The following is an 18,102-nucleotide window of genomic DNA, read 5'->3' as shown; positions in this document are numbered from 1 at the left end:
TGTTATCAGTGGTGAATTTAGTTATTTTAATGTTTTGTTACTGCAGATTTCTTTTCATTCTGTTGGTACCAGCCTGCAATTGGTGAAATTATATTTTCAGATAAAGTCTAATAGAGATCAGCATCAGCAGTATCACTCTCATGTTTCAGTATATTTTGTAATCAGCATTGTAAGCTTAATTCATTATTGTTGGAGATATTTAGCTGGAAGGTATTTTAAATAATCTGAAATATGGTTGCAATAAAATAGAATTTGTAAGGCATGGCTGAAAAGAGAAATGAAGTAATGTCTCAGATGAACTATATTGGGTGAATTGCTTAGATATCTGAGTGTTAGATGTACCTCAGAACAGCCTGTTTAAAACTGTAGTGGTCAAGAAATGCAATAAATACCTTTTCTTTTTATCAGAGTAGGCTGTTTAAATGAGTTAGCTTGCAAATTGTGCATTGGTTGCTTATGTTCTTTCTTTTTTGGGGGAGAGGCGGTGACAAGCCAAGGAGAGGGGAACAGACAGATCAGAAGATTAATTTAGTATAAAACTAGACAGCATTGGAGAACTGCAAAAAGAGATCTTAGTAGAAACTGGGACTTCTTAGAAGGCATTATTATTTTTCAACAAATTGGAACCGTAACTGCTTTGGAGAGCGTGTAAAACGATTTCTACTGCACAATGTGACTCAGCAAAAGCAAAAGTTATAAGAAGAGAATGCGAAAAGAAGTTACATGAATACCAGCTAGTCTCTTAAAAACATTGCCAAAAATAGGTAAACATTTTGCAGATTCTTCAGTATGGTAAAGGAGGTCGTTGGAAATGCTTTCAGATGACTACCTAACAGTGAGAGAGTAGGACCCTCCCTGAGAAAGGCAGCCAAGGCTTAATTTTGCACAGCAGTTTTCTGGGCTCATGGCACTCAGGCAGTTCTGGTTGCAAGGTCCGGAGCGTGTTCAGCTCACCTTCCTGCAGCTGAGGGTCTTGATAATGTTTTATCTGCTCGTGTCACTGTTCTTTTAAACCCAGTGGCTGGCTGTTAAATATAACGCACAGAAGTATAAAAGTTTAGAATGGCAGAACTATTCTTTTATGATCACTCAGGAACCAAAAAATGCTGTTTTTCCAACAGGAGCCATATAGTGAAGGAGAGACAAAGCTGTCCTCAGTGTATTTGGTGAGGTCTCTAACAAGAAGCGCCGTCTCTTGCATAACTTTCATGAGGGAGTTTCAGTGTGAAATATGAATTTTTACCTACTCTGAATTATTCTTTCAGGTACTGAGAGGATCACATTTTGAAAACAGTTGAGCAAAATTACAATATGTGCAGGAGAAATATTTTAAGTTTTAATTTTCCAGTCAATTTTATTCCTTGCTAGTCTATAGGAAACAGAGAAGAAAATATTAAAGTATTGTCTAGTAAATCATAATTAGGTCTTACAAGTAGGTGACCAATATTCAGTTTTCAAGTAACTGATGATGGCTCAGGCCCACTGACCCCTTACTGTTTTTTAGTTGACCAAAAAGTTCTTAATTATAAAAATTTCCAAGTAAAGGTAGATGAATTCATGTACCCATATGTTTGAAAGTATCTCTAGAATGATATTTTCTTGGAAGTTTTTTCCAGTTCGAAAGTATCTCCTATTGGTCTGAGAAAAAGATTAGTAGCCAGGAAGACCTGAAATCTAGTTTTTCCTGTGATGTAAATACTTTACATACTCTACAGAGTGTTTTCATATCCATGGCTTCTGAAATTTGAAGGAAACTTACCTTTAAAATTTCCTTGGGTTAATTTTCAAAAAATGTAAATCAAAACAGAACAGTGTTTTCTTTTCAAGGAATAATACAAAGAAATGTCAAAGACTTTCAACCTACTTAGTTCCATTACTGAAATCAGAGCCATCAAAGCAGGATAGATGTCATATTCTTCTATGCCATTTTTTCAATACTTACTTCCTGTTGTAGTGTGGAGGAGTTGAATAACTTTATGAGCAGGAGGTCAGGTTACAGTCCAGCTGTTTGCTTTTCATAGTACTGGTGTGTCCTGTTTTGACTAAGAACCAATTCTCCTATCAGTAATTTTCCTTTCAGTTAAGTTTCTTCTAAGTAATTGAACTTTCTGAAGCTAAGTACATTTTTCAGTCAATATCTACTCCTAGAATTGGTAATGCCTGATGTTTACAGTTGTTACCAAGGTAATGGTAGGAATGGCGTGCAGAAAAGCTCGCGTTTATACTTATCCCTATAGGAACCAAGGTCACTGCTAAATCTCCTATACTCCACAAGTGAAAAGATGTAGAAGGGTCAAAGCTGTGGGGAGGAGCAGACAGAGCAGTGACCAAAACCTGACCAACAAAGTATTCCATCCCATACACATCATACTCAGTGTAAAGCTGAGGGATTACGGCTGGTGTTTGTGAGGGACTCTGCCTATTCCTCTGCCTCTGATCCCGATCCATGTGTTCCTGAATCCAATTCCCATCTGCTGCTGAGTGCAGTCTGGGACTGCCCAGCACCTGTAGTGCTTATGGGGGAGCTCAATATTGGTTTTGTATGTATTTCATTACTTCTTTTATTTTAGTAGTAGTATTATTAGTATTAGTACTAATGTTGTTACACTCTTTTTCATTGTTACTTTTTTGTTAAAGCTGTTTTAATTTTTCAAACCATAGGTCTCTGTCCCTTTTCCTCTCTCCTTTTTCCTTCTGGGCAAGGAAAAGTTTAATAGAGAGCATCTGTCCTCTGTTTAATTGCCAGTGCAGCCTTAAACGTTAACATAGCGATATCTGTAGTGCACTGAAAATAAGGTTTCCATCAGTGTAAGGTTAAAAGATGTCTATTAAAATATTATGTATTGATAAATTGCAATTAAAAACATGGTGAAAATTAGTAGAAAATAAGTTTCAGTTTCTATATGAAAAAAAAAAGTATAGAATGTGCCTAAGAGATTTGTGTAGTTTCTGGAGTTTTCTAACCATAATAGAGATTTTATTTTATTATTGTGTCAAAGAAGCGGTAAACACAGTGGCCTGGAGGATTTTTCAGTGCTGTGGTAGCCTTTGCAGAAAAGGTGGTAATCCTTCTGGCAAGAGATGTATAGTGTTTAGTTGAGCTGGCAGCTGGAGGGTGCGTATCACAGCTGTTGACATACATTTAAACTTCTCTTAACTTTTAATATTCCAGGAAAGTCCTGGAAAGGTGGGAGTAGCCATTTTCCATGGTGTATTTAGCTGGAAGTACACGAAGAAAAGCTTTTATTGGTGTATCTTTAAGGTAGTTAATAGTGAGAAATGGATTAGACAAAGGCTCATGAAGGTGAGTGAGAATTAGCTTGTGATCTAAAAATAACAGCAGATTTTTAATAGTAGTGACTGGCCATGTTTTCACAAGTACTGCTCCTCCTACCATGATTTAATAACACTGGTTTAAAATGTATAGCATACATGGTACAACTGTGTTTGTAGCAGGTATTTGTAAAATGAAAAAAAAATGATTAATGCTAAAGGGGGGCTAATTGTAGTGTGGTGACCAGTAAAGAGAATGACAGGCTGGACTAAATGCTATGGTGGCTGCTCGGCAGGATGAGCCCTCTCCTGCCAGTGAGGCCTCTGGCTGATCAGGTGTACAGGTACGGTTAATTTATTTCTGATGGATAGGCTTACAACTTCTGGCATTTGATCCCGGTAGTGAAGTTAGATCCCTTCAGCCGGGATGAAATTAATTAGAAAGGGAGTTTGGTAGTGCCAATCAGCATAGGCCAGGCATTAAATTATTTACTTTTATCTATCAGGCTGCTTTCTCTGAAGAAAAAGGTTGCATTTTCAGGAAGGTCGTTATTCTTGCATGTGGTCTGGTAGCTGCCACACGCTGGACACCTGTGTAAAGCTTTTTCCTTCGTGAAAGGTTGGAATAGATTGAGGACCCAGCTGATCTTTACATTTCTGTCAGACATAGGTGGTGTTCCGATATTCATGTCTTAGCAACAAAATGAAGGAAAGGCAATGACTGCTTGTGGTAAATGTAACAGACAAGGTTAGAAAATGCTTGTCTAAGAGGTATAAAAATAAAATGCTAAATTGGCACATCCTCTTCTTATTAACATAGTTCATGCCAGAAAAAAAGGGTGGACTTTTTAGTAAATCTTGTGCCAGTTCCTCAGACGATGTGCTTTCCTGACAGAAGTACATATCCCTCAGTAAAAAGTCTACAGTAAGTGTTTGTACTCAAACAGAAATTCCACCTTATTTATCCCCTCAGCCTCTCCACCCATCACTTCGTAGCAGCAATGTTTCCAGAAGAGATTTGTACACTATTCTTTGCATCCATATGAGGACACTGTGACATGGAGTCATATATATATATATATACACATGTAGCTAAAACAATTCCTACTCTTCTTTTGTTTATGTTACTATAGATATATGTACACAGATGTTTAGTCCTGAAGAATGTGTAGACTCAGTCTGCTCCAAGGCATGTGTGAGATTTGTCGAACTAGATTCTATACAGTTTTGTGTGTTACATGGTTCATGATGGAGTTGATCCTATAAACCATACTCACTAGAGTGTTTTGATGTCTTATAATAGTTACATTTATGTAGTCCTAAAATTACATTCAGCCTTTTGAAGGCAACCGCGAGGCTGGTGTGGCCCCTGGTGAAAAGGAGTTCGACACCCCTGTCTTAGAGGATCAATCTATGCAAAAATCTGTGGCTGTGAACACAACTTGATCCATATGTCATACAGACTGAGTGTACACAGTATGAATATTAACAGCAGACTATGTGTACATTCCACGTACACACATATTTTTCTCAATCTGACAATGAGATCCACACGGATGAATGCCATAGCTGTTGAGTGCCATTTATTCTGATTGGATTTGCAAAGAGATAAAAGATTTTGTCAACATGGGGGGCAGAATTGGGGAGGGTAAAATAGGCACATTTTTATTATAGACATGGCAGAAGTTTTCAGTGACTTAAGTAATTTGCTATTGGAACAACTTATTTTGAGATAAGGTATATTTTTTTATCAGCTGAAATATTTAAAATGAAAATATCTTTCTTAAAGTAAGTTTCTACAACTAATCTCTGTTGTCTTAGTGAAAATTACTATGTCTTTGCAAACCGTCTAGGTTCTGATTGTCCTAATTGTCAGTTGACCACTCTGGTTTTAGACTTATGGAACTTTGTTCACATCACATTAGAACAATTCAACTTGAGTCCCAGTAGCAGAATCCATAGAGCTTTTGTTAAACTTGCAGAGGTTATAATTTGTGCTGGTACTAACATGACACTTTAATAAGACAGATAGGATGTCGTAGCTTCACCATAAGCAAAAAGGCATCCAAATGATGCTTATATTACTTGTCATGCTTCACAGGAGGAGTTGCATTTTTGCAAGACTGAATTAGTTTCCCCATTTGCAGATGCCATTGTAAGGCTACAGTACTTTAATATTTACAAGGCAAGACTGGGTCCAAATCTTTCAGGCACACTTTAATGACCCTGTATGGTACCCAAGAGAGGATGCAAGTTTGCCAGTCACCTCCGTGTGCACATTCTGGTCAGACAGTTGTGGTTTTCCTGTGCTGAGCAGAGACGACGTTTCCTTTCTGGCTGTGAGAAGAGCATTTTCTCTCCCACTAGCTAGGCAGAGTCCTTTCTATCTTCCTGAGCACCAAGGAGAACCTGTTTTTTTCTTCTCTGCCTCACTAAGTTGAAGTCTTTCCTTTTCTTATCCTTTCTAGGACAACTGTGGCAACAACAGGGCTGTGTCTTTGCTCTCCTTTTTCCCGTCCCACACTAGGCAGGATCTCTTGGTTCCTTCCTGCAAGGCTGCCCTGCAGAATCAGTGGCCATTTGTGAGGGTAGAAAACATTTTCAAAGGGATCTTAATTGTAAAGATAGAACTAAATATAACAGGAAAGGGCTGATAATACAAAAATAGGTTCACATACATATTTTCATTACTTAAAGCTTGAGCTGATATAGCTTATTCCAGAGAAGGCCCACCTCTCAGTCTCTTTTATCCACATTTGGGATCTTTGCTCCACTTTCCTGCAGGTAAATCCTTCAGTCCATCTGGGGTGAAAAACTAAGTAGGAATCTGGGCATATCTGGAAGTAGCATTTTAAAGGCTTTTTACCCTGTTAGGATTGATAAAGGCAGGATCTGAAGCTCCAGCTTGTTTTTTCCCTATGAATCACCACTCCCTATTGAATTGATCCCTTCTAATCAAGTAGCAAAGAATGTTGTATCAAAGAAATAGAATATATAAGATTCATAATATATTCCAGACACATCCTCTATTAAAATATTCCATATAATAAAATCATGTGCTCCAGTCAGTCATTTGTCAGTGTCAGGAAATAATTGAAAAATGTTGATAATTTTTTTTTCACCCACCTCTGAAGCCTCAGAAGTTGTCTATGGCTAGATATTGTCTATGACAAAGAGTCAATGCTTAATGTGCTACAGGAACTCCATTTTGGTATCTGGCTGGTGTGTCTTGCTCAAATGCATGGATTAATATCATTGCCATCCCTATAGGGATGGGAAGGATTTGTTTGTCAAGTCAGACAGGCAGGACTTTGAAGCTCTTTCCCTTCTTATGCAACACAAAAAAAAATATTTTGTTTTCTGATTCATCTGATTTAGACAAGTGCTGCCATCGGATCTTTGTTTGTCCTGTTTTCTGCCCTTGGCAAACACTATAGATTTGTGGGAATGGACATGTATGTTTTTAAGCAATAATGGCTGCTAAAAGATCAAACTAACTGCATGATGCATCTTGCCTTAATTTCTATGGTGATTATAAAACCCTATGAAATAGAAGTACATGGTCAAGTTTTATAGCTGTAAAATGATTACAAAGGATTATAAAATTTTGGTACTTGTAAAGCAGTTATGGCTACAAAGTAGCGTAAGTATTTATATTCTATGTTTTATAACGTTGCATTAGCATTTTTCCTTTAAAGCTGTTTTTTATTTAAACTGTGCACCATAAGCATATTTGTAGCGTGACCTGCTTTCTTTAATTTAGTACAGAAAATGTGTGAGAACTTTCACAAAGAAATGCAATCAATGGATTTTTTTTTTCCATCATCTGATCATTCTATGGTTTAATTAGCATTAACTGTATACTTGTGCAATAAGAAATATTCACAGAGTTCTCTTTCTTCTTTCTTGTCATGATTATTTAGGAAAAGAAGCCCATCAATATCAAGAGAACAAAACAGAAGATACGACCAAAGGGACGAGAGAGACGAATATTCACAGTATGCTACATCAGACAGTGCGATGCCCAGGTCACCATCAGATTATTCGGATAGGCGGTCACAGCGTGGGCCTCAGTTATATGAAGAACCTGAACTGGGTGATTATAGAGATTCCAACAGAAGGAGTCGCAGGCGTTCCAAGGAGTATCCGGTAGAAGAGGAGGATGCACAGAACAGGGAAGAATATGAAAGACAGCAGAGGGAAGAGGAATATCAGGCACGATACCGAAGTGATCCTAATTTGGCTCGTTATCCAGTCAAGCCACAACCATATGAGGAACAAATGCGCATCCATGCTGAAGTGTCCCGAGCACGTCATGAACGGAGACATAGTGATGTCTCATTGGCAAATACCGAATTGGAAGATTCTCGGATGTCTATGCTGAGGATGGAACGACCGTCGAGACAAAGATCTGTATCTGAGCGCAGAGCTGCCATGGAAAATCAACGTTCATATTCTATGGAAAGAACTCGAGAGGCTCAGGGACCAAGTCCCAATCGTCAGAGGACCACAAATCATAGCCCTCCTACACCTAGGAGGAGTCCAATTCCTCTGGAAAGACCAGACATGAGGCGCTCTGATTCTTTAAGGAAACAACACCATTTGGATCCCAATTCTGCTGTACGGAAAACAAAACGTGAAAAGATGGAGACCATGTTACGGAATGATTCACTCAGCTCAGACCAGTCTGAATCTGTCAGACCTCCACCACCAAAGCCCCATAAAACAAAAAAGGGAGGTAAAATGCGCCAGGTTTCATTAAGTAGCTCAGAAGAAGAATTGGCATCCACTCCAGAGTATACGAGTTGTGATGATGTAGAGATTGAAAGTGAAAGTGTTAGTGAAAAAGGTAAGATTTGTAATTTTTTGACTCTTTCAATATAGAGCTGTGGTTCAGTTTCCATTCCATTGTATGTTTATTTTACCTATTAGAATTGATTGCAATCATATATCTGCAGTCCTCCACAGGTGAACTCAAGTTTTGTTGTGATGGGAGACGTTTTTTTCTGATTTTTTCTTTAATTTACTTAAATCTAAATTTAATGATTTACATAGAAAAGAACTTCACCGTTACTATTTGGATATGTTAAAGGAAAAAACATGCCTATTGAAAAGCCTGTCAATTAAATCTGCAAAATATCTAAAGCTGGACTATCATATAAGGCCATGGTTTCATGTCCATTAATACCAGATTTGGGTACTCCTGGATCACAATGAGTGCAAATTGGATCTGGATCAAGTGTGGGAGCATGACCGCGTTTCTGTTGAATTAACTAGAGCACAAGATACAGAGCTTATGCCAGTTTCATGCCAGCTGCTGCAGGTTAAAAAGCATTTGATCTGCAAAAAACCTTGTGTGTATAAAGTTAACTCATTTAAATTTTAAACAAATTTGAAATGACTGAGGTGGTTTATATCAATGGAGGTTTATTTTTGTTGTGGGGATATGGTGCTTTTTGGCTTTAGCGCTTTTTAGAATTCATGATGTTGGAGTTACAGCATTGTCAGTAAAAAAAGCTAAGACTAAGTGAAATGATTCCCAATGTAACCAGAAGTAGTGTGTGACTTAAATATGAAAGCATTGGGGACCATCACTTTGAACTGAATCAAATGAATAATATTATTTCTCTTATCCTTCACGTATGTTGTTGGTCTAAAGTACAATAGTTATAACTTGTTTTCAGTTATTATGCTTATGCTAATGCATCTTTACTAATTCTCATGAATGGTTTGTGCTCCTTCATAGCTCAAGGTATGAAGAGCGAGGAAAAAGAAGTACAATAGTTATAACTTATTTTCAGTTACTATTATTGTTATTTCAGTGCACCTTTGCTAATTCTCACGAATGGTCATCTGTTATTGTGGGCTGGGACCAGAAAATTTGCTAGTATTTTTTATTAATATTGCTTTCAAATTGATTCTGAACCAAATAATTCATTAGAATTTGTTAAATTACTGTGAATTTTCATATGTTGGTAGCAGCAACTGTGGTCTGACAAATAAGGAGCAAGACAATGTAGAATGGAAGGAAATTTAACCCAGGTCAAAGTAGACAGTTACATGCACTTACCTGAAACAACTGTGATGAAACCTTGACCCACTTAGTCTTCCTGATGAGCAGAAAAACTATCAACATCAGGGCGTTCAAGATTTTGGTCTTAGTAACAAACTTGAGGAAACTAGACCAAATGAATATATGGGAAGTAGTAACAAAGTGTTTATTTACTGAAATTCAGTATAGGAAACATAGTATACAGAATAATAGATAAATGATATAGTATTTGTACACGTAACATGCAAAATATTTGTACGTAGAACATACTATACAAACAATGTTTGATTTTCTGTCATCATAGTAATCTGGCATAAATAGTAGCTTTCACTTAAATTATTTTGTATTTTAACTGTCAAAGAAAACATTATTATTAATAACAATGGTTAATAATAATGAGAATGATAACATCATATCTGTCCTGATTTCTGAGATAGTGAATTAAGCTAAATTGAGCATGTATTTGATAAATGAATGAAAAAAGCTTGCAACAGTGAATCACCGTAAGCAGTTTTCATGACATACAGAGTGTTTCAGCATGGCCCAGTGGTGGCCTGTGGCTGGAACCAGCATGGAACAGCCTTGGTTTTTCATAGAGGAAAAGAGCAACTGCTTGGATGGGAAAGAGGTCTGGCTGCTTCTGACTGTGCCTGCTTCCAGCCTGAGCTGCAGGGTCCTGTTTCTGCCCTTGCTGATGGGCCAGGAGGCTGTGACCATGCATGGAACGGGCAGCCAGCCCAGCAGTAACACCTGTGCCCAGAGCCAAAGCCAGCTGGTGCCAGCCTCCACAGCCCAGCTAATGTTATCGGACAATATCCTCAGCCCCAGTTGTACTTCTCCCCCACTTTTTAACCCTAGAGCTCCAGAAAAGTATTTGTTTGAGTGGATTTGGGAAGACTTGGCTTCTGCTAGGTATGGGGGAGGTGAGAAGAAATCTTCGAGGATGAAGAGGAAGAGGGGGTCTCGCCACCTGGATCCAGTGTTCACCGCTGCTATGCGTACACCCACAAAGTCCTACCTTATTCTTTTTATTTTCATGAATCTCTCTTACCTAAAAGCAAGCAGTTTTTCATGAATACCACAAAAACAAATCCAGCACATAATCCCCCCATCAGTCTTCCTTGTATTGCAACACATTATTTCCTTAATTGATAAAGTATAATTAAGTCTTTTAAACACCTCTTATAAAAATGGATTTATCTTCCCCCCAAATTGCTCAGTTTCTGTACTTCAAAAACACTCCAGACCTGAGGATTTCTCAGCTGTACTTTTAAGCCACATACAAAGTCTGTTTGGCCAAAGATATAATGGTAAATATAAAACACTTGGCCTTGGAGTGATGAAGGGTGGCAATGTTAGAGTGAGATTTTGGATGCAGTAATAATGACTTCTCCAAAAGAGGAGAATAATTTGTTCTCCGTCTCTTTCTCTATGGAGTACCCACGTCTTTTCACAGATTCTTCAAATAAATATTAACAACTGCTCAGCTGTGAGGAACAGCCTGGGCCTGAGCTGCAGCAGCAGCTGTTCACTGAATTACATCTGAGATTTTACAAGGTCCTGACATTGGTTTTGAGAAAATGGTCTGAAAATTGTGAAGTGTCTGAAAACGTAGGAAAAATTACAGTCATGTGCTCTTGATAGGGCTGAAAGATTGCCTTTTGAAGCTTGTCTCCAAAATGAAAAGCATTTTTATGTATATATGGTTAGAACATATATATGCGTACAAAATGAAGATTAGCCATTTCATTATCCAAGTCCAACAGAGACATGAACCAGCTTCTGGATTAAGAGCTCTGGGAAGAGGTTCTATTATTACTGAATGTCTTTGACTTTAAGTATTTGGATCTGATCTCATTTCAGTAGCTGTGTGCTTTAAGGTATTTTTTTCCTTGATTTTTAAAACTGGAACGTGATATTTTCTGCATGTTTCTGGTAATGGTCTGAGAAACCTTTGCCTTGGAATGCCCCTGTCTCCTCTCCATGGGAGACAAGGGAAACTGTGAGTGGAGAAAGCTGATGAACACCCAGACAGCACTCAGGCACCCAGCAGGCAAGCCATGTGAAACAGAGACATGGTGAAGAAGCATTGTAAATGTAGATTCGAGTGTGGAAGAGCTAGATTCTTAAGATACTGCACAGTTTTTGTAATACAACTATATTTGGACAGGAAATTTGGGTTATAAACTAGAGCGAAGACTGGCATATTGGAATGGGAATCAGGAGGCTTCAGAAGGATGATCAGACAAGGGAAGTAAGTTTAGGAACTGCAAACCAAAATGTCATTGGGTGGCTGGAAACCAGGGGGTTGAGATGGAAACAGGCTGAAGAAGAGGGGAGAGAAAACTGGTAGATCAAGTAGGACAAACCTGTGAGCTACAGTTTGGGAAGAACAGATAAAGTGAAGGAAACAGATCTGATAAAGATAGCTGGGAAGGTGAGAACTGGAGCTTCCTGAGCAGTAGGTTAGAGGATTCTGATATGGGCTGAGAAGCAGAAGCAGCAGTTTGGGAGAGACGAGTGGCTGGGGAGAGAGTCGTGGTCAATGGGGCGGAGTAGAGTTGGAGGCCTGTATCTAGTGGAGTGCTTCAAGTGTCATTACTGGGGCCTATATTATTCAATATATTAATCAGTGATTTTGATGAGGGAATAGAGTGTACTATCAGCAAGTTTGCTGATGACACCAAGCTGGGAGGAGTGGCTGACACGCCAGAAGGCTGTGCTGCCATCCAGTGAGACCTGGACAGGCTGGAGAGTTGAGTGGGGAAAAATTTAATGGGATATAACAAGGGAAAGTGTAGAGTCTTATATCTGGGTGGGAACAACCCCTGGTTCCAATATAAGTTGGGGAATGACCTATTAGAGAGCAGTGTAGGGCAAAGGGACCTGGAGGTCCTGGTGGACAACAGGATGACCATGAGCCAGCACTGTGCCCTTGTGGCCAGGAAGGCCAATGGCATCCTGGGGTGTATTAGAAGTGGGGTGGTTAGTAGGTCGAGAGTAGAGGTAGAGGTCTCCTCTACTCTGCCCTGGTGAGACCACATCTGGAATACTGTGTCTAGTTCTGGGCCCCTCAGTTCAAGATGGACAGAGAGCTGCTGGAGAAAGTCCAGCATAGGGCAACCAAGATGATTAAGGGAGTGGAACATCTCCCTTATGAGGAAAGGCTGAGGGAGCTGGGTCTCTTTAGTTTGGAGAAGAGGAGACTGAGGGGTGACCTCATTAATGTTTACAGATATATAAAGGGTGAGTGTCAGGAGGATGGAGCCAGGCTCTTCTCGGTGACAACCAATGATAGGACAAGGGGCAATGGGTACAAACTGGAACACAAAAGGTTCCACTTAAATTTGAGAAGAAACTTCTTCTCAGTGAGGGTGACAGAGCACTGGAACAGGCTGCCCAGAGAGGTTGTGGAGTCTCCTACTCCAGAGACATTCAAGACCTGCCTGGACGCCTTCCTGTGTAACCTCATCTAGGTGTTCCTGCTCCGGCAGGGGGACTGGACTAGATGATCTTTCGAGGTCCCTTTCAATCCCTAACATTCTGTGATTCTGTGAAAAGGGCATTCAGAGAGAAGGACATGAGGTGGGCTTGGGAACTTTGGCAAAGAGGAACTGGGACTCCCTGAGCAAGGCATGTGGACCTGGTAGCATTGACCTGTAAGCCTGAGAGGGGGTTTGGACAGGTGAGAAGTGCAGGAGGATGGTGAGGAGCCAGTGGTGTGGCAGACCAGTTCATTCCTTAAAAGGCTGGGAAACAATGCATGACAACCGTGTTAGATGTACATAACTGAGATAATAATTGTGCTTACTTGAAACTTAGGTTGTGCCATAATTGGACAGATTTTGCAGACTGAATATTGTGCAGGTCTTCATACACATTAAAATTGTCCTTAATGACATAACTAAATACTAATTTACCAGGTGACTGTATGGTACATTTCTGTTTTCCATAACACTGAAAGAACGAAAGTGCTTAAAATGTTAGAGAAAAACACTTCTTGAAATGCCAGTGCTTTTATGAAATCATAAATTTTAAATGTCAGTAAAATGGATCCTCAATCAGTAAACATAAAGATCATAATGACTTATTTTTTATGTTCTAGATTGTTCAGTTGACCAACTCTTTCTCAAAACCATTTCATTTTACTTGGATCAGCGTCAAGGCTCTGAGAAACTTGGTTTATAAAGTAAGAATGGTTGTGGTGTTAATTGCAGTAAAGTGAACACTGAACCATCACCTACAAAGCTCCAAATGAAGTTAAGGTTTTTGTGGTGTGCAAGTTAGGCCCAGCTGTTTCCATTGCTTGTCCAATTAAGTGTCTTCTATTGTGAGGGAATATTAAAGTATTTTTATTTACATTTTCAGTTAGATGTTTGTCAGTGCAATTGTAATGAATAGACCTTATGGCAGGTTTGAAAGGGCCCCATAATTTGTCAGCCAGCATGAAGCAGATGTGAAGCTACAGGCTTATTTTGTGTGTCTTTAGGCTTTCCAGGTAAAGTCAGAAAATCAAACACTACCAGTGCCCATATATTCCTTGTGGCAATGCTGTCACACCTGCAGTCTGCCAAAGTGCCAGTCTGAAGAGACTTGCCACAGCCATGCTCAGGAAAGCCAGTGGTGCCTGGGGCTGTCCTACCCCCACTCAGAACATAGGCAATGGAGAGGTGATCTGTGCTGGAGCTGGGGTTTCATCTGCATCTACAGTTCTTCACAAATCTCTCAAACTCCAGAGTTCCAGCAAGGAACAATCTCTACATGGAAAAAGAGAATTCATTCAAGGAAATCTAGGTGTTTGATAGCTCTAAATACTGCTCTAATTTGCTCTAAGTAGGACATAGTAGATTTTCCAATGGTGGTAAACAGTTCAAGCATATGCACATATCATGCTCCCAGCCACTTTCCAGAGCACCGTGTGAGAGGTATCTGTTTGCACAGACGGTGGCTGACATCTGAGGTGGGCGGAAGCTGTGGTGGGAAAGGCAAATGTGTCCGTGCTTTGTCAGAGGTGCAGTTCTTAAGTTTAGTGTTTGCTTTCTCTGGTCTTTTATAAAACATGATAGCTAGATGGATGCCCATTTTTTATCAAGGAAACTCATATGCCTAGAATGATAGAATCATTTGGGTTGGAAAAGACCCTTAAGATCATCAAGTCCAACCATTAACCTAACACTGCCAAGTCCACCATTAAACCATGTCCCTAAGTGCCACATCTACACATCTTTTAAAAACCTCCAGGGATGGTGACACCACCACTTCCTTGGGCAGCCTGTTCCAATGCCTAACAACCCTTTCTGTGAAGAAATGTTTCCTAATACCCAATCTACAGCTCCCCTGGCACAACTTGAGGTCATTTTGTCTCATCCTATCACTTGCTACTTGGGAGAAGAAACCAAACCCCTCCATGCTACAACCTCCTTTCAGGTAGCTGAAGACAGCAATAAGGTCTCCCCTCAGCCTCCTTTTCTCCAGGCTAAACAGCCCCAGTTCCCTCAGCTGCTCCTCATCAGACTTGTGCTCCAGGCCCCTCTCCAGCTTTGTTGCCCTTCTCTGCACTCTCTCCAGCACCCCAATGTCTTTCTTGTAGTGAGGGGACCAAAACTGAACACAGGATTTGAGGTGCAGCCTCAGCAGTGCTGAGTACAGGGAGACAATCACTTCTCTTGTCCTGCTGACAACATTATTCCTGATACAAGCCAGGATGCTTTTTGGCCACCTGGGCTCACTACTGGCTCATATTTAGTCAACTGTCAATAAACAACCCCAACAAAACATATGGCAAGAGAGGCTGCAGTGATCTTATATACTTCAACGTCCCTGTGTTGTTGATTGAAATCTGCAGAGCACAAGCTGTGTGAGCAGAAATGTGTGTATGCAGGATAAAGGGTTAATACATTGTTCTTTGTCACTAAGTGCCTTGAAAACATGGACATATAACATTGTTTTGGCTGTGTCATGGTCTTTTACAAATGTTAAAAGAACTTCATTTCTTCATTATAGGAGTTAAAAGATCCTTATCTCTGGAGCAGCTTGCAGGAGCTATTTGTTTACTGCAATGTTGAAACCAATCTACTAGAAGTACAGTTTAGTTTTTGATAGAGAATGAAATCTATTTGGAAACAATATACTCATCGCGAGTTGGAAATGTGTGGTAGCTCATGGTGTGAGGAACAGAAAGCACACCGAGTGTTACTGCAAGAACAGTACATGTCTTACATGAGCAGAGATGCCAAGCAAGTGGGATACCATCGCAGTGCTCTCAGTTTTAAATTCTGAGAGCTAAGGGACCTGATTTCAATCCTACTCATGCCAGTTTTGTATATCTTCCAAAACTTTGGCTTTGAAGTTGTTCTGAGCTAAATTAGATTAGAATGAGGTCATTGATTCTAAAATTTGCTTCATTCAGGTTAGAGGGTTCCTGAAAGTCTAACTTCTCTGGAAGAAATTGTACTAGAAGGCAAAATTTCAGGACTGAGCTGCAGCACTTGACTTGAACACAAGAGGCTTTGAAATACCACACAATTTCAGCATGGATATATCTTAGAATTCAAAGTATGACATTTTGAATTGCCATAAGGAGAATAATTGACTATTTAAATACTGAAATGTGTGTCATATTTTATTAAAAGCCAGATTTGAGGGACTCACATTTTTTATTGTTATTAGTTCACTTAATCTTGCAGTCTAAAAGACTGTGTTTTGCATCTCTACATCTTATAAAAAGTAAATGTGGTTCTAATGTATGAAGAGTTTGACTGGAAATTCTTCCCCCCCCCCACCTTTCCCTTATGAACTACCTATATTTTAAGTGCAAAGATAACAAGTATTAAGAGAGAAGTATTAGGCTGTTTTTCTTATATGTTCAATCAATAAAAAAAACCCCACTGCTTTTAAAGCACTTCTTACAACATTAAATGAGAAGTATCTTGCTACTTTAAAATATTACTATTAGCCATGACAGAGTTTTCATTAAAAAATATTTTTCATAGGTGATAACAGAGCTAGAATGTTTAAAGTTGCAGAGATTTCTAATAGTAAAGAATATTTTTCTATATCTTTGCCAAACCTTCTTTTACTTAGACACTTCTGTGTTCCTTAGAAGATGAAGGGAAGGGATGTGATATTCTGCAGCATTTGGAGGAATCTACTGTTTAACATTTTAAATATGCAGTCACTTAAATTTGGTGTAAGCCAATAATATCCCTCACAGAAAGAGCCCTGCCTTTCCCAAATTCTTGGCTGCATATTCACATCCTTATATCACTCCTTTCGCTCTGCTGGCAGAAGCATTCAGGCAGGTACACACTGCATCAAGCCAGGAAACTTTTGCGAGGTAGTGCTAATTAGGCATAAAGATGGTAAATATTAACATTCAAAGCTTCTTGATAAAATGATATTGAATGTCTTCTTAGGTGTTATAATGCATGCTGAAAAGAGGGTGTGTAACTGATTATGCCGTAGTGGAACCTGAGGATAGATAAGGATTTGCTGAAGTAAGGAAGAATAAATATTTTCATATAATAATCAGAGAACACAGAATATTTTCTCATCAGTAAATGAATGTGAATAATTTCATAGCACTTTGGTTCCAACAAAAAAGTCTAATACTCAGTTTTAGTCATTAAAACCTTGACTACATTACAACCTGAACCTCTATAAGCAAATGTACACAAACCATTAAAACTAATTCTTTAATCACATTTCCTGGGGCTTTGCTGGAACTACAGCTATAGCAGAAGTCTTGTGCAGGCACCAGATTAATTCTCTATGATGCAGTGGAAGAACTATGAGTTATTATTGAAGTATTTTAGTACATTAGTTGTGGTTATTTATGGTTCCAGATGAGAATAATGATTAATTATTAATAGGACAACATTATTTTTAATATTTTTAATTCAAGGAAAATTCCTATCACTGGAAGTTAGCTTCAGCTTAACTCCATATTTTTAACACTAACTGCAATGTGTATTATGCCCTGGAAATTGTCAACATTTTGTATTCTGAAGGTAAAAATTGTTTGTTTTTCAGTTGAAATGGTAAGACATTGAATTTTCTTAGTGACCCATCTTAAAAATATCATTAAAAGCATTGTTGTTTCTCTGAGTACTTTAAAAATATTTTTCAAATTTAAATAGAAAACAAACAAAAAAAATTCTGTTATAGTTTCGAAATAATTTCCCATTAGCCTTTCACATCTTGGCAGCTGGAATATTTCCTGAGAAACTCAATAAATATTCACTAACGTTTTACTGTAAGTAGCAATGAAATAAATTGCTGTCCAAACATGCTTGGAAAGGGGTTCATCCTAAGAAATGCAAGGCTTCCTATGGAGATGGATAGTTGAAATGAAATTTTGATTAGAAATAGGTGGACCGGGTTGGATAAAATAAGAACTAAGTTTGAAACTTGAGACTTATAATCCAAGACTTGCATCAGAAATAAGAGCTATTAATTAATACAGATTTGGCAGAGATATGCCAATATGAAGACTTGCTGGATTCTGTATAGAATGTTTCTGTTCTTTACAATGCCGTGATAGGAGAAAAAGCCATCATGGAATTTTTCTCTGAAGTTTTCAGAATATTTACCTAAATACTGTGATTTTTTTAGTTTTTTTCACAGCTGAATCCCAGCAAACACACATAATGACAGAAAAAAATAATACTTCCAGAATACAGAGCATATCTTTTTCAAATTACAATTTTCTTCATACTTTGATAAAATAATTATTCTTCTAGTAAAATAAAACACTCAAACCTATCTGTCACATATCT

At 38.7% G+C, this 18,102-nt stretch overlaps 1 protein-coding gene across 29 annotated transcripts in view; it reads left to right on the top strand.

The window, feature by feature from the left end:
• The window catches only part of RIMS2 (regulating synaptic membrane exocytosis 2), a gene marked incomplete at its 5' end in the record, with an annotated part of 471,635 nt that overhangs the window by 190,752 nt on the left and 262,781 nt on the right, over positions 1 to 18,102 (top strand). For all 29 annotated transcript variants that reach the window (XM_082045213.1, XM_082045206.1, XM_082045230.1 and 26 more), the window contains one exon: positions 7,197 to 8,122. In XM_082045213.1, coding sequence (XP_081901339.1) covers positions 7,197 to 8,122 — 926 coding nt within the window. The remainder of the gene's footprint in view (positions 1 to 7,196; positions 8,123 to 18,102) is intronic.

Source organism: Streptopelia decaocto (genome assembly GCF_964273445.1).
Source record: "Streptopelia decaocto genome assembly, chromosome: 2".
In the NCBI taxonomy this organism is placed as follows: domain Eukaryota; kingdom Metazoa; phylum Chordata; class Aves; order Columbiformes; family Columbidae; genus Streptopelia; species Streptopelia decaocto.
This window is presented reverse-complemented; position numbering and strand designations above follow the sequence as displayed.